The sequence below is a fragment of the Oncorhynchus keta genome, chromosome 5, assembly GCF_023373465.1.
Source record: "Oncorhynchus keta strain PuntledgeMale-10-30-2019 chromosome 5, Oket_V2, whole genome shotgun sequence".
In the NCBI taxonomy this organism is placed as follows: domain Eukaryota; kingdom Metazoa; phylum Chordata; class Actinopteri; order Salmoniformes; family Salmonidae; genus Oncorhynchus; species Oncorhynchus keta.
In genome coordinates, this window is record NC_068425.1 from 22,796,538 (window position 1) to 22,809,904 (window position 13,367).

Genomic DNA, 13,367 nt, shown 5'->3' on the forward strand with positions numbered 1-13,367 from the left:
TTTTGCGTGTAAGCCGGAATCAGGAGGATAGAATTATGGTCAGATTTCCCAAATGGAGGGCGAGGGAGAGTTTTGTACACATCTCTGTGTGTGGAGTACAGGTGGTCTAGAGTTATTTTTCCTCTGGTTGCACATTTAACATGCTGGTGGAAATTTGGTAAAACGGATTTAAGTTTCCCTGCGTTAAAGTCTCCGGCCACTAGGAGCGCCGCCTCTGGATGAGCATTTTCCTGTTTGCTTATGGCAGTATACAGCTCATTGTGTGTGGTCTTAGTGCCAGTATCGGTCTGTGGTGGTATGTAGACAGCTATGAAAAATACAGATGAAAACTCTCTCGGTAGATAGTGTGGTCTACCGCTTATCATGAGATACTCTACCTCAGGCAAACAAAACATTGAGACTTCCTTAGATATTGTGCACCAGCTGTTGTTTACAAATATACATAGATCGCCACCCCTTGTCTTACCATAGGCTGCTGTTCTATTCTGCCGATAAAGTGTAAAACCCGGCAGCTGTATGATGTTCATGTCGTCGTTCAGGCACGACTCGGTGAAACATAAGATATTACAGTCTTTAATGTCCCGTTGGTAGTTTAATCTTGCTCATAGGTCATCGATTTTATTTTCCAATGATTGCATGTTTGCCAATAGAACGGATGGCAGTGGGATTTTACTCGCTTGTCAGCGAATTCTCTGAAGGCAGCCCAACCTCCGCCCCCTTTTTCTCTGTCTTCTCTTCACGCAAATGACAGGGATTTGGGCCTGTTCCCAGGAAAGCAGTATATCTTTCACGTCGGACTCGTTGGACTTGTTAAAGGAAAAAGCTACTACCAGATAACAGTTGGTTAGGAGCACATAAAACGTCAGCCATCCTCTCCGGCGCTATTCTTCACACACGCCATTCTCAAACATTCTAGTGTGGATGTTTGAGCATGTTTCTATTGGTTTCTATTGATGTTTTATCATTCTGTTTGAAAGAGTGGAGGGTAAGGATGAGAGAGAAGAGAATGCTGTTCCCTGCTGTTTGGAGATCACTAGAGAGAAGCTACAGCCCAGTCCTAACTGTCAGCTGGGATTGTGGATCCCACCACCTCCTGAGACAAACAGGTAAGATATTCACATACACTACATACTGCACAAACAAGCACTCAGACATACAGTATCTATACACACAGAAATACTCATACTACAGTACATCACCCAGACAGGTCTACTTAAAATGAACTCCCATTGAAAATACATGTCAGCCATTTATGTTTACGCAGAGGTTTGAAGTTGTCTGTGTAAAATGAGGCAAAGCTAAAAGCCAACCATTTGTAGTCAAGATGAATTGTTTCACAAATTCTTGTGGTTCAATTGGAACAAACTAGCAGCACTAATGAACAGTAAATATGTAGGATCTGCCCACAAATTGCTGCTATACCAAAACAGCCAGTCTGTGAGGTTAACCATGGCAACCAACCCTCTCAGGACAAAGCTATTTCTGACCTTGTAACTCTGTGATCAGCACTAAATCACTTTGGGACACATTTCATAAAGACCTTGTATTGCACAGTAAGGAGTATAAAATAGCATAGCTTATCATAAGAGACAGTATATTTATCATCCACCTTTTCTATTTCCAAACATGTTCCAGGTTCATTCTTCTGAGTATCAGGCTTATACTATTTGACTATGGAGGATCCCATCCAGGGAGCTTTGAGGTGGTTTCTTCCCAGGAGCACCAGGGTGTCCAGCCTGTTCAGGGTGATCGAGGAGCGGGTTGGGATCCAGACCACCAGCCTGTAGGTGTTCAGGACCAGAGTTTCCTCCCAGGAGTCCTTCTTACCGCCAGACAGCTCTCTGGGGGAGTGTGGCTTCACTGGAGGCCCTGAGGACTCACCCAGACAGGCAACACTGTTCTATGACTACAGGCTGGATTTCACTGACTGCCCCATCCTCAACTGTGACCACTACTTTGGTTCTAAGCGACCTCAGATTGGGGAGGACTACTTTGGTTCTAAGCGACCTCAGATTGGGGAGGACTACTTTGGTTCTAAGCGACCTCAGATTGGGGAGGACTACTTTGGTTCTAAGCGACCTCAGATTGGGGAGGACTACTTTGGTTCTAAGCGACCTCAGATTGGGGAGGACTACTTTGGTTCTAAGCGATCTCAGATTGGGGAGGACTACTTTGGTTCTAAGCGACCTCAGATTGGAGAGGACTACTTTGGTTCTAAGCGATCTCAGATTGGAGAGGACTACTTTGGTTCTAAGCGACCTCAGATTGGGGAGGACTACTTTGGTTCTAAGCGACCTCAGATTGGGGAGGACTACTTTGGTTCTAAGCGACCTCAGATTGGAGAGGACTACTTTGGTTCTAAGCGATCTCAGATTGGAGAGGACTACTTTGGTTCTAAGCGACCTCAGATTGGGGAGGACTACTTTGGTTCTAAGCGACCTCAGATTGGGGAGGACTACTTTGGTTCTAAGCGATCTCAGATTGGGGAGGACTAATTTGGTTCTAAGCGACCTCAGATTGGGGAGGACTACTTTGGTTCTAAGCGATCTCAGATTGGAGAGGACTACCTTGGTTCTAAGCGACCTCAGATTGGAGAGGACTACTTTGCATCAAGGCTGTCTAGGTGACCTGTATAACTTATAGTATCAGCTGTGTAACTTACTATATCAGCACTTTTTTGATGTACAGATTTCTCTTTGTGTGACTAGCACCATGAAGCAATTACAGTTGATAATTGGCTGTGTTTAGTTAATTATTAAATCTGATCATTAAAAGTGCATTAATGTCAGCGTTATACCAGGGGAGAAAATTGACGACTTGGGTAGAACACTCCTCACAATCAGCAGCTTCTGACATAGTTTTGTGTTTACCTGCAAGCATGAAGTATGCAAAGTGTGAGATTGCCTTTTCAATGCCAAAACAACCATTTTCCTGAGGGCACAGTGGAGAACCCTGGGGTGTGTCAAATTGAGTGGTGTAGCGGAAAGTGCTGCTCTAGTGGAAACCAAAGGGCACTATAAATGGCGGCTCTTGTGGTGGCCCACTAAAGCGTGTCTGCCCTGTGTGAGACACTCCCTTGGTTCCCTGCTACCTCCCCCCGTTTAAAAGCACTTGGTCAACAGCTGGAGTCCTTATTCACCCCAAAGTGTGCCGTTGCTTTATTTGGCCTTGTTACGTCCCACGTCGTAGAGTTCAACCATCTGGGGATGCAGGTTGTACCGTCTGAGGCAACAACCTCTATGGGTAGAAGGCAATGTAGGGATTGGGGAATAACTCAGGAATTTTGCATTTTGATTTAAAATCTAAATAACATTTATTTAATATGTTCAAAAATACTGGACAATATAAGTATAAAAAAATTGAATACTCTTTTATTTGTCATCAATAAAATTGAAGACTTAACACTGTTAAAGAGAGATAGTTGACTTAAAACTGTCATAAGGAGTCATTTGTTTATAAACATTTCATAAACAGTAATAAGTTATAGTGTCATTGTCACCACATGGGAAAAGTCAGAGATGTGGAGCAGTGATACCTCCAGGAATCTATATTAGATTATCACTGAGATCCACTGAAATGCCTTATAGATAACCATAGAGTCCATGACAACCTTTCGTTATACTGTAGTGCTTCAGAAAATATTTCACTAATAACACTTCAGTAAATATCCAAAGTATACAGCCACTACAACATTAGAATGAGTCATAGTTTTACTCAAAAAATACATTATAATTTACAGTTCTATAAAAATGGTATATTTGCATAACTCCTTATGGGTTTTGGCATTTGTAAAGCTGAGCAATCTTCAGACAGAATGCTGTGCACTAGCCATTTGTCAGTAGATAGTGTCCTTGAAGACACTGAAATAACTCAACCCTGCTCGCAACAACGGCCTTAACCACTGTTCTCTTCTACTCTCCCAAACCCAGTGTTTTCTGGGTACGAAGGACAGCTCACCATGCAGATTTAAAGACTTCTGCAAAGCTGTCTGGACCATTATGTTGATACACATGTCGTGTTTGCGTTTGAAATTGCATTCATTCAAAAGGGGTGCTTCAGAGAAGACTTGAGCAATAGTGGATTCAGTCTAGTGGTTTCATCCTCATTTCAGTGTCCTCCTGTTCATTCTATGTACAGTAAAGCTTCATTTAAAATACTCAGTGAGAAGAGATTATTCACCAAAACAAAATAAACAGTCAAGTGTCTTTTATCCTTTGGTTGAGGATCACGTCTCGTAAAGTACTGACAGACAACTAAGCTCCTTAATTGGATAAAAAGAGAAGATTAAGCTCCCTTCTGAGGGTCAACGGTCACTTGGGGAAGCCTCCAATGAAACCTTCCTTCCACTCAGCACGTGATCACTGAGCTCTTCCCCGTTGATTTGGACTCATTTTTGGCCACCAGCAATCTGAGGGCATCTCCAGATGAACGAATGAGCTCTCTACCACTGACGGAGAGAACGAGAGAGAACGTCAGAGGGTGTGTTAAACAGAGGGAGGGAACGACACTACTCTATGTTGTGTTTTATAAATCTTATTACCTAAATAATATCCAGTACTCTATTACAACTTCTTAATTAACACAGGGTGGTAAAGACCAGTCTCCATCTTACACTACTTACATGTGGTATTCCATGCCCACCAGACTGATGCCGTTCACAGCCAGGATACGATCTCCCAACCTCAGCTTCTGGCACTGGGCGGCTGGGGACTCTGGTACCACTGACTTGATATAGATCCCAGTCATCTTCAGAGGTGTTTTCTACACAGGACACAAGAGGATGCAGGAAGCGTTGAGGTTGTGCCTGAAGACATGCCGTACCTGCACTATAGTATCATTACAGGAACATCTCAGCTGTTTCATCTCTATCCTACAGGGGGCACCACATGCTATAGAAGCCTCCACAGCACTACACCTGCATGCATATACACGAGTACAGGCTTTCACAGACCAGGCACGTTTCTGTTATGAATGAAATGATGAAAACAGCACTTTAGTGGAATTTGAAGCCAAAGGTAGACATTGGAATGAGGGTAATAATAACCATTGCAGCTGCCTATTGTGCAATAGAGGAGTCTACCGGTTCTTATAAATTAGCTTAGTGTTCTCAATGTGGTTAATGGCTGACTTCAAAAGGAGGTTAACACATTTACCACATGTTGTACACCTGTTAGTAAACCCAAGCTTAAGCCCACACACACACACACACACACACACACACACACACACACACACACACACACACACACACACACACACACACACACACACACACACACACACACACACACACACACACACACACACACACACACGCTCAACAGCTCTTTTTGCTATCTGTAGTTGAGATCTACGTCACAGTTCAACTCATCATTCATTTCAAGCTAGATTTCCCTGCCTTTGATGCATGATGATGTAACACAGTTAATGATGGGGAATATGTAACCTTTGTAACCAAACAGAATGTTAGAGCTTTTTCAAGTTTCATTGATTTCCCCATGCAGAGAGGTGAAAAATAAGGGAGGTAGAGAAACAAAAAGGAAGATGAGACTTGGGTGAAGGAGATGAACAAAGGATGAGGTGGAGGAATAAAGACAAGGATTTCACCCACCATTCCATCCACCAGTGCCAGGCCTAGACCATGAGGTCCTCTGTGTAGCTCCACAGTAAACACTTCATCCCTCTCTTTTTCCTCCTCTTCCTCTGCATTATCTTCCTCCACATTCCCATTCCTTCTCTCAGAACATTCCCTTGGGCAGCTGCCTGCTGAGGAGACACACACAAGAACACCCCACATTAGACACAGTATCCAATCCAACCTTAACTCTGTTTAAAGTTATACTTTTCCTGTTATTGTGGTCCTTTTAATGAAATTATAAAGAAATCATATCACTGTGGCAATTTGAGACAGGGTTTACTTCAGGAGAAAACATGAAAGTAGTGTCTGTTCCCCTTTGGTTTTCCCTCTACAGTACCTTCTAGGGGTCTCTGTCTGTCTGTCTGTCTGTCTGTCTGTCTGTCTGTCTGTCTGTCTGTCTGTCTGTCTGTCTGTCTCTGTCTGTCTGTCTGTCTGTCTGTCTGTCTGTCTGTCTGTCTGTCTGTCTGTCTAGTCATATGAAAGAGAAGTTCACAAGGCATTAGTGTTATAAGGATTATTATTTCTACCAATAGGAATATATATGGATCAAAGACTGGAGGTTCATCTGAGCTGCTCCGGAGGGACACGCAGTTGGTTGGATCTCCTCAACATACATATAACTACCACTAATATTGAACACAAATGTTGCATTTGGACTCCATATAAAAATCATGTAAAGTCGGAGTGCTATAAAACTGTGGGGAGTCCACTAAATGCATAGACGTTGTAATGAGAACCATACAGAACCCCACTGAGAACAAGCTCTACATGTAAAGCTTTGGGGCCTTTGGAAAGCTCTTCCTCAGGATGGTCTGGTGCTCTGTGGTGTATTTATCCTGTCACAACAACCTCGCCACCAGCAACAGTACCACCAGCATGCCCTACACTTTCACCCCCCTTGCCCTGGTGTCCCCCTGCTCTCCCCTGGTCTCCCCCTGGTGTCTCCCTGCTCCCCCCCAAGATCAGCGTCAACTCACCATCAGTACGACCAAGAATATGTTTTCCGCGACGCGGATCCTGTGTTCTGCCTTACAAACAGGTCAACGGAATTGATTCCATGCAGCGACCCCAAAAAACGACTCCGAAAAAGAGGGAAACGAGGCGGTCTTCTGATCAGACTCCGGAGACGGGCACACCGTGCACCACTCCCTAGCATTCTTCTTGCCAATGTCCAGTCTCTTGACAACAAGGTTGATGAAATCCGAGCAAGGGTAGCATTCCAGAGAGACATCAGAGACTGTAACGTTCTTTGCTTCACGGAAACATGGCTCACTGGAGAGACGATATCCGGGGCGGTGCAGCCAGCGGGTTTCTCCACGCATCGCGCCGACAGAAACAAACATCTTCCTGGTAAGAAGAGTGGCGGGGGCGTATGCCTCATGACTAACGAGACATGGTGTGATGAAAGAAACATACAGGAACTCAAATCCTTCTGTTCACCTGATTTAGAATTCCTCACAATCAAATGTAGACCGCATTATCTACCAAGAGAATTCTCTTCGATTATAATCACAGCCGTATATATCCCCCCCAAGCAGACACATCGATGGCTCTGAACGAACTTTATTTAACTCTTTGCAAACTGGAAACCATTTATCCGGAGGCTGCATTCATTGTAGCTGGGGATTTTAACAAAGCTAATCTGAAAACAAGACTCCCTAAATTTTATCAGCATATCGATTGCGCAACCAGGGGTGGTAAAACCTTGGATCATTGTTACTCTAACTTCCGCATATAAGGTCCTGCCCCGCCCCCCTTTCGGAAAAGCTGACCACGACTCCATTTTGTTGATCCCTGCCTACAGACAGAAACTTAAACAAGAGGCTCCCACAGTGAGGTCTGTCCAACGCTGGTCCGACCAAGCTGACTCCACACTCCAAGACTGCTTCCATCACGTGGACTGGGACATGTTTCGTATTGCGTCAGATAACAATATTGACGAATACGCTGATTCGGTGTGTGAGTTCATAAGAACGTGCGTTGAAGATGTCGTTCCCATAGCAACGATTAAAACATTCCCTAACCAGAAACCGTGGATTGATGGCAGCATTCGTGTGAAACTGAAAGCGCGAACCACTGCTTTTAATCAGGGCAAGGTGTCTGGTAACATGACCGAATACAAACAGTGCAGCTATTCCCTCCGCAAGGCTATCAAACAAACTAAGCGTCAGTACAGAGACAAAGTAGAATCTCAATTCAACGGCTCAGACACAAGAGGCATGTGGCAGGGTCTACAGTCAATCACGGACTACAAGAAGAAACCCAGCCCAGTCACGGACCAGGATGTCTTGCTCCCAGGCAGACTAAATAACTTTTTTGCCCGCTTTGAGGACAATACAGTGCCACTGACATGGCCTGCAACGAAAACATGCGGTCTCTCCTTCACTGCAGCCTTCACTGCAGCCGAGGTGAGTAAGACATTTAAACGTGTTAACGCCCGCAAGGCTGCAGGCCCAGAAGGCATCCCCAGCCGCGCCCTCAGAGCATGCGCAGACCAGCTGGCCGGTGTGTTTACAGACATATTCAATCAATCCCTATACCAGTCTGCTGTTCCCACATGCTTCAAGAGGGCCACCATTGTTCCTGTTCCCAAGAAAGCTAAGGTAACTGAGCTAAACGACTACCGCCCCGTAGCACTCACTTCCGTCATCATGAAGTGCTTTGAGAGACTAGTCAAGGACCATATCACCTCCACCCTACCTGACACCCTAGACCCACTCCAATTTGCTTACCGCCCAAATAGGTCCACAGACGATGCAATCTCAACCACACTGCACACTGCCCTAACCCATCTGGACAAGAGGAATACCTATGTGAGAATGCTGTTCATCGACTACAGCTCGGCATTTAACACCATAGTGCCCTCCAAGCTCGTCATCAAGCTCGAGACCCTGGGTCTCGACCCCGCCCTGTGCAACTGGGTACTGGACTTCCTGACGGGCCGCCCCCAGGTGGTGAGGGTAGGCAACAACATCTCCTCCCCGCTGATCCTCAACACGGGGGCCCCACAAGGGTGCGTTCTGAGCCCTCTCCTGTACTCCCTGTTCACCCACGACTACGTGGCCACGCACGCCTCCAACTCAATCATCAAGTTTGCGGACGACACAACAGTGGTAGGCTTGATTACCAACAACGACGAGACGGCCTACAGGGAGGAGGTGAGGGCCCTCGGAGTGTGGTGTCAGGAAAATAACCTCACACTCAACGTCAACAAAACTAAGGAGATGATTGTGGACTTCAGGAAACAGCAGAGGGAACACCCCCCTATCCACATCCTCGGCATACACATCACAGACAAACTGAATTGGTCCACTCACACAGACAGCATCGTGAAGAAGGCGCAGCAGCGCCTCTTCAACCTCAGGAGGCTGAAGAAATTCGGCTTGTCACCAAAAGCACTCACAAACTTCTACAGATGCACAATCGAGAGCATCCTGGCGGGCTGTATCACCGCCTGGTACGGCAACTGCTCCGCCCTCAACCGTAAGGCTCTCCAGAGGGTAGTGAGGTCTGCACAACGCATAACCGGGGGCAAACTACCTGCCCTCCAGGACACCTACACCACCCGATGTTACAGGAAGGCCATAAAGATCATCAAGGACATCAACCACCCGAGCCACTGCCTGTTCACCCCGCTATCATCCAGAAGGCGAGGTCAGTACAGGTGCATCAAAGCTGGGACCGAGAGACTGAAAAACAGCTTCTATCTCAAGGCCATCAGACTGTTAAACAGCCACCACTAACATTGAGTGGCTGCTGCCAACACACTGACATTGACACTGACTCAACTCCAGCCACTTTAATAATGGGAATTGATGGGAAATTATGTAAATATATCACTCGCCACTTTAAACAATGCTACCTTATATAATGTTACTTACCCTACATTATTCATCTCATATGCATACGTATATACTGTACTCTATATCATCGACTGCATCCTTATGTAATACATGTATCACTAGCCACTTTAACTATGCCACTTTGTTTACATACTCATCTCATATGTATGTACTGTACTCGATACCATCTACTGTATCTTGCCTATGCTGCCCTGTACCATCACTCATTCATATATCCTTATGTACATATTCTTTATCCCCTTACACTGTGTATAAGACAGTAGTTTTGGAATTGTTAGTTAGATTACTTGTTGGTTATTACTGCATTGTCGGAACTAGAAGCACAAGCATTTCGCTACACTCGCATTAACATCTGCTAACCATGTGTATGTGACAACTAAAATTGGAAATGATTTGATTTGGTGTCCCCCTGCTCTCCCCCTTGCTCTCCCTTGGTCTCCCCCTGGTGTCCCCCTGCTCTCCCCTGGTCTCCCCCTGCTCTCCCCCTGCTCTCCCCTGGTCTCCCCCTGGTGTCCCCCTGCTCTCCCCTAGTCTCCCCCTGGTGTCCCCCTGCTCTCCCCTAGTCTCCCCCTGGTCTCCCTTGGTCTCCCCCTGGTGTCCCCCTGCTCTCACCCTGCTCTCCCCTGGTCTCCCCCTGGTGTCCCCCTGCTCTCCCCTAGTCTCCCCCTGGTGTCCCCCTGCTCTCACCCTGCTCTCCCCTGGTCTCCCCCTGGTGTCCCCCTGCTCTCCCCTAGTCTACCCCTGGTGTCCCCCTGCTCTCACCCTGCTCTCCCCTGGTGTCCCCCTGCTCTCCCATGTCTCCCCCTGGTGTCCCCCTGCTCTCCCCTAGTCTCCCCCTGGTCTCCCCTAGTCTCCCCCTGGTGTCCCCCTGCTCTCCCCTAGTCTCCCCCTGGTCTCCCTTGGTCTCCCCCTGCTCTCCCCCTGCTCTCCCCTGGTCTCCCCCTGGTGTCCCCCTGCTCTCCCCTAGTCTCCCCCTGGTGTCCCCCTGCTCTCCCCTAGTCTCCCCCTGGTGTCCCCCTGCTCTCCCCTAGTCTCCCCCTGGTCTCCCCTAGTCTCCCCCTGGTGTCCCCCTGGTCTCCCCTAGTCTCCCCCTGGTCTCCCCTAGTCTCCCCCTGCTCTCCCCTAGTCTCCCTAGTCTCCCCCTGGTGTCCCCCTGCTCTCCCCTAGTCTCCCCCTGGTCTCCCCTGCTCTCCCCCTGGTGTCCCCCTGCTCTCCCCTAGTCTCTCCCTGGTGTCCCCTAGTCTCCCCCTGGTGTCCCCCTGCTCTCCCCTAGTCTCTCCCTGGTGTCCCCTAGTCTCCCCCTAGTCTCCCCATGGTCTCCCCTAGTCTCCCCCTAGTCTCCCCCGGTCCCCCTCTGGTCTCCCCTGCTCTCCCCCAGCCCGAGCCCATCTGCCCCCCATACAGGACCTGCTCTGGACAATGCCTGTCCCGATTAAGATTCCATGCACCAACCCAACTGTAAATTCCCATGACGGGTCAGCCACTGATCTTTTCTCTCCTGACATCACCACCTCTCTGTAATTCTTGGTACAGATTAAAGGATTAGCAATGCTACCAAAATAGCGGTAAATTACCGTTAGCGCCCAAAACCACCGAGGTTGAGCAGAGAGCAGGAGCACTCTATGTGACTGGGAAGCCACAGTAATACATGGTGGGAAGCTATGGCCAATGTCATAACCAGGTAAATGACATGATTAGAGAATATTTCTGTGAAAGTGGGTAATGTTCAATAGTACATCATTTTCATAACAATATCTTAGGTTGATGACAAACTATTAAACCATAGAGCCCGTATAAAGACAAGGGCCATTGATCGTAATGAGTTCTGATTATGATCAACAAAATGGAGGCTTTAGTAAAGCCTTATTTACACACAACCACACAGGGGGTCAGGGAGCTTTAAGCAGGCGGTAATCACTTACACACAACCACACAGGGGGCCAGGAAGCTTTAAGCAGGCGGTAATCACTTACACACAACCACACAGGGGGCCAGGAAGCTTTAAGCAGGCGGTAAGCACTTACACACAACCACACAGGGGGCCAGGAAGCTTTAAGCAGGTGGTAAGCACTTACACACAACCACACAGGGGGCCAGGAAGCTTTAAGCAGGCGGTAAGCACTTACACACAACCACACAGGGGGCCAGGAAGCTTTAAGCAGGCGGTAAGCACTTACACACAACCACACAGGGGGTCAGGAAGCTTTAAGCAGGCGGTAAGCACTTACACACAACCACACAGGGGGCCAGGAAGCTTTAAGCAGGCGGTAAGCACTTACACACAACCACACAGGGGGTCAGGAAGCTTTAAGCAGGCGGTAAGCACTTACACACAACCACACAGGGGGCCAGGAAGCTTTAAGCAGGCGGTAAGCACTTACACACAACCACACAGGGGGTCAGGAAGCTTTAAGCAGGCGGTAAGCACTTACACACAACCACACAGGGGGCCAGGAAGCTTTAAGCAGGCGGTAAGCACTTACACACAACCACACAGGGGGTCAGGAAGCTTTAAGCAGGCAGTAAGCACTTACACACAACCACACAGGGGGCCAGGAAGCTTTAAGCAGGCGGTAAGCACTTACACACAACCACACAGGGGGCCAGGAAGCTTTAAGCAGGCGGTAAGCACTTACACACAACCACACAGGGGGCCAGGAAGCTTTAAGCAGGCGGTAAGCACTTACACACAACCACACAGGGGGCCAGGAAGCTTTAAGCAGGCGGTAAGCACTTACACACAACCACACAGGGGGCCAGGAAGCTTTAAGCAGGCGGTAAGCACTTACACACAATCAAGTGTTACACAGAGTGTTTGTCTCTGATTTAGAGTTGAGGGAATTATCTGGTGTTAATCAACAGGAAAGATTCTACTGGACTAACAGGCTTTTATTATCTAACCTGTTGTTTGGATATGACCTGGGACTGTGGTATATGAAATCAGAAACATTCAGGATTCTCACAATGTTTTAGATAAAGTGGCATCAAACGTTTAGACTCACTCTCTTTTGCTAGGTGTTTGACTCAACGATTGTATCCCTTGAGAAAAGGTCAATGTACTGTATAGGACAGGCGCACTAGACTACTATTTGAGAATGTCCGGTGGTCACACACATTTCCTAGGTGGCAAAGGTCCGGATAGGTATTGTCATTAATCGGCATAGTAGCAAACCCCCACCTCCCAACCCATGCAATCTCAAACTGTTTAAATTGTTCACAGCCACATTGCTGGCTGAGAGAAAATGTTGTCAGTTTAAACCTAATTTCCTGAAATTCTACGCATTTTGACGTTTTAAAGCTAATTTCTTGATATTCTACACATTTTGACATTTCTGTGTGTTCATATGATACCTGAGTAACTGAACAAAATCAATGCGGGCCGCTGGTGTTGAGGCCCCTGGGCACGTAATCTGGCCATGGTAACTACAGGATTTAGATAGCTGGTTAGTCTAATTTACCCATCTAGCTCACATGGGCTAGTAGTAATCCACTGAACATTTCTGACAGGTTATAAATAGCTCTCTAAGGTCTGTCAGTGAAGGACATAACAAGAGGAACTTTATCCGGACTGTGGTCCGCCTGTTGAGTATGGCTGGTATAGGACATATATAAAAGTGTTAGAATCTTACACATTGTTTGAGACATCGCTAGAGAAAGCTGACCTGCTTTAGGGAGGGGGACGTCATTGTTATCCCTGGAAGTTAACCCTGGAAGTGTCCCTCCCAGTTACGGAATAAGATGTTTAGTGCTTTCCTCCCCTTTCTCAGCTCAACTCCTCCACCACAGAATAAATCATAACCAGAGAGCAGTCTGCTCGCTTTCCCCTCCCATCCACTCCTACAGATGACCTCATGAGCAGAGCTTCA

The 13,367-nt window shown here is 47.2% G+C and overlaps 1 protein-coding gene across 2 annotated transcripts in view; it reads right to left on the minus strand.

Annotated features, from left to right (window-relative positions):
• Nucleotides 1–3,349: 3,349 nt before the first annotated feature.
• Nucleotides 3,350–13,367, minus strand: part of LOC118364675 (ras-associating and dilute domain-containing protein-like) — a 34,315-nt gene continuing 24,297 nt past the window's right edge. Inside the window, exons 13-15 of one of the 2 annotated variants that reach the window (XM_052519087.1) lie at nt 5,612–5,763; nt 4,622–4,761; nt 3,350–4,447 (exon numbers count right to left, since the gene is read on the minus strand). In XM_052519087.1, the coding sequence (XP_052375047.1) occupies nt 4,348–4,447; nt 4,622–4,761; nt 5,612–5,763 (392 nt within the window). In that variant the 3' untranslated portion in view covers nt 3,350–4,347. Of the gene's footprint in view, nt 4,448–4,621; nt 4,762–5,611; nt 5,767–13,367 lie in introns of both variants that reach the window. The other variant, XM_052519086.1, reaches the window with a different exon arrangement.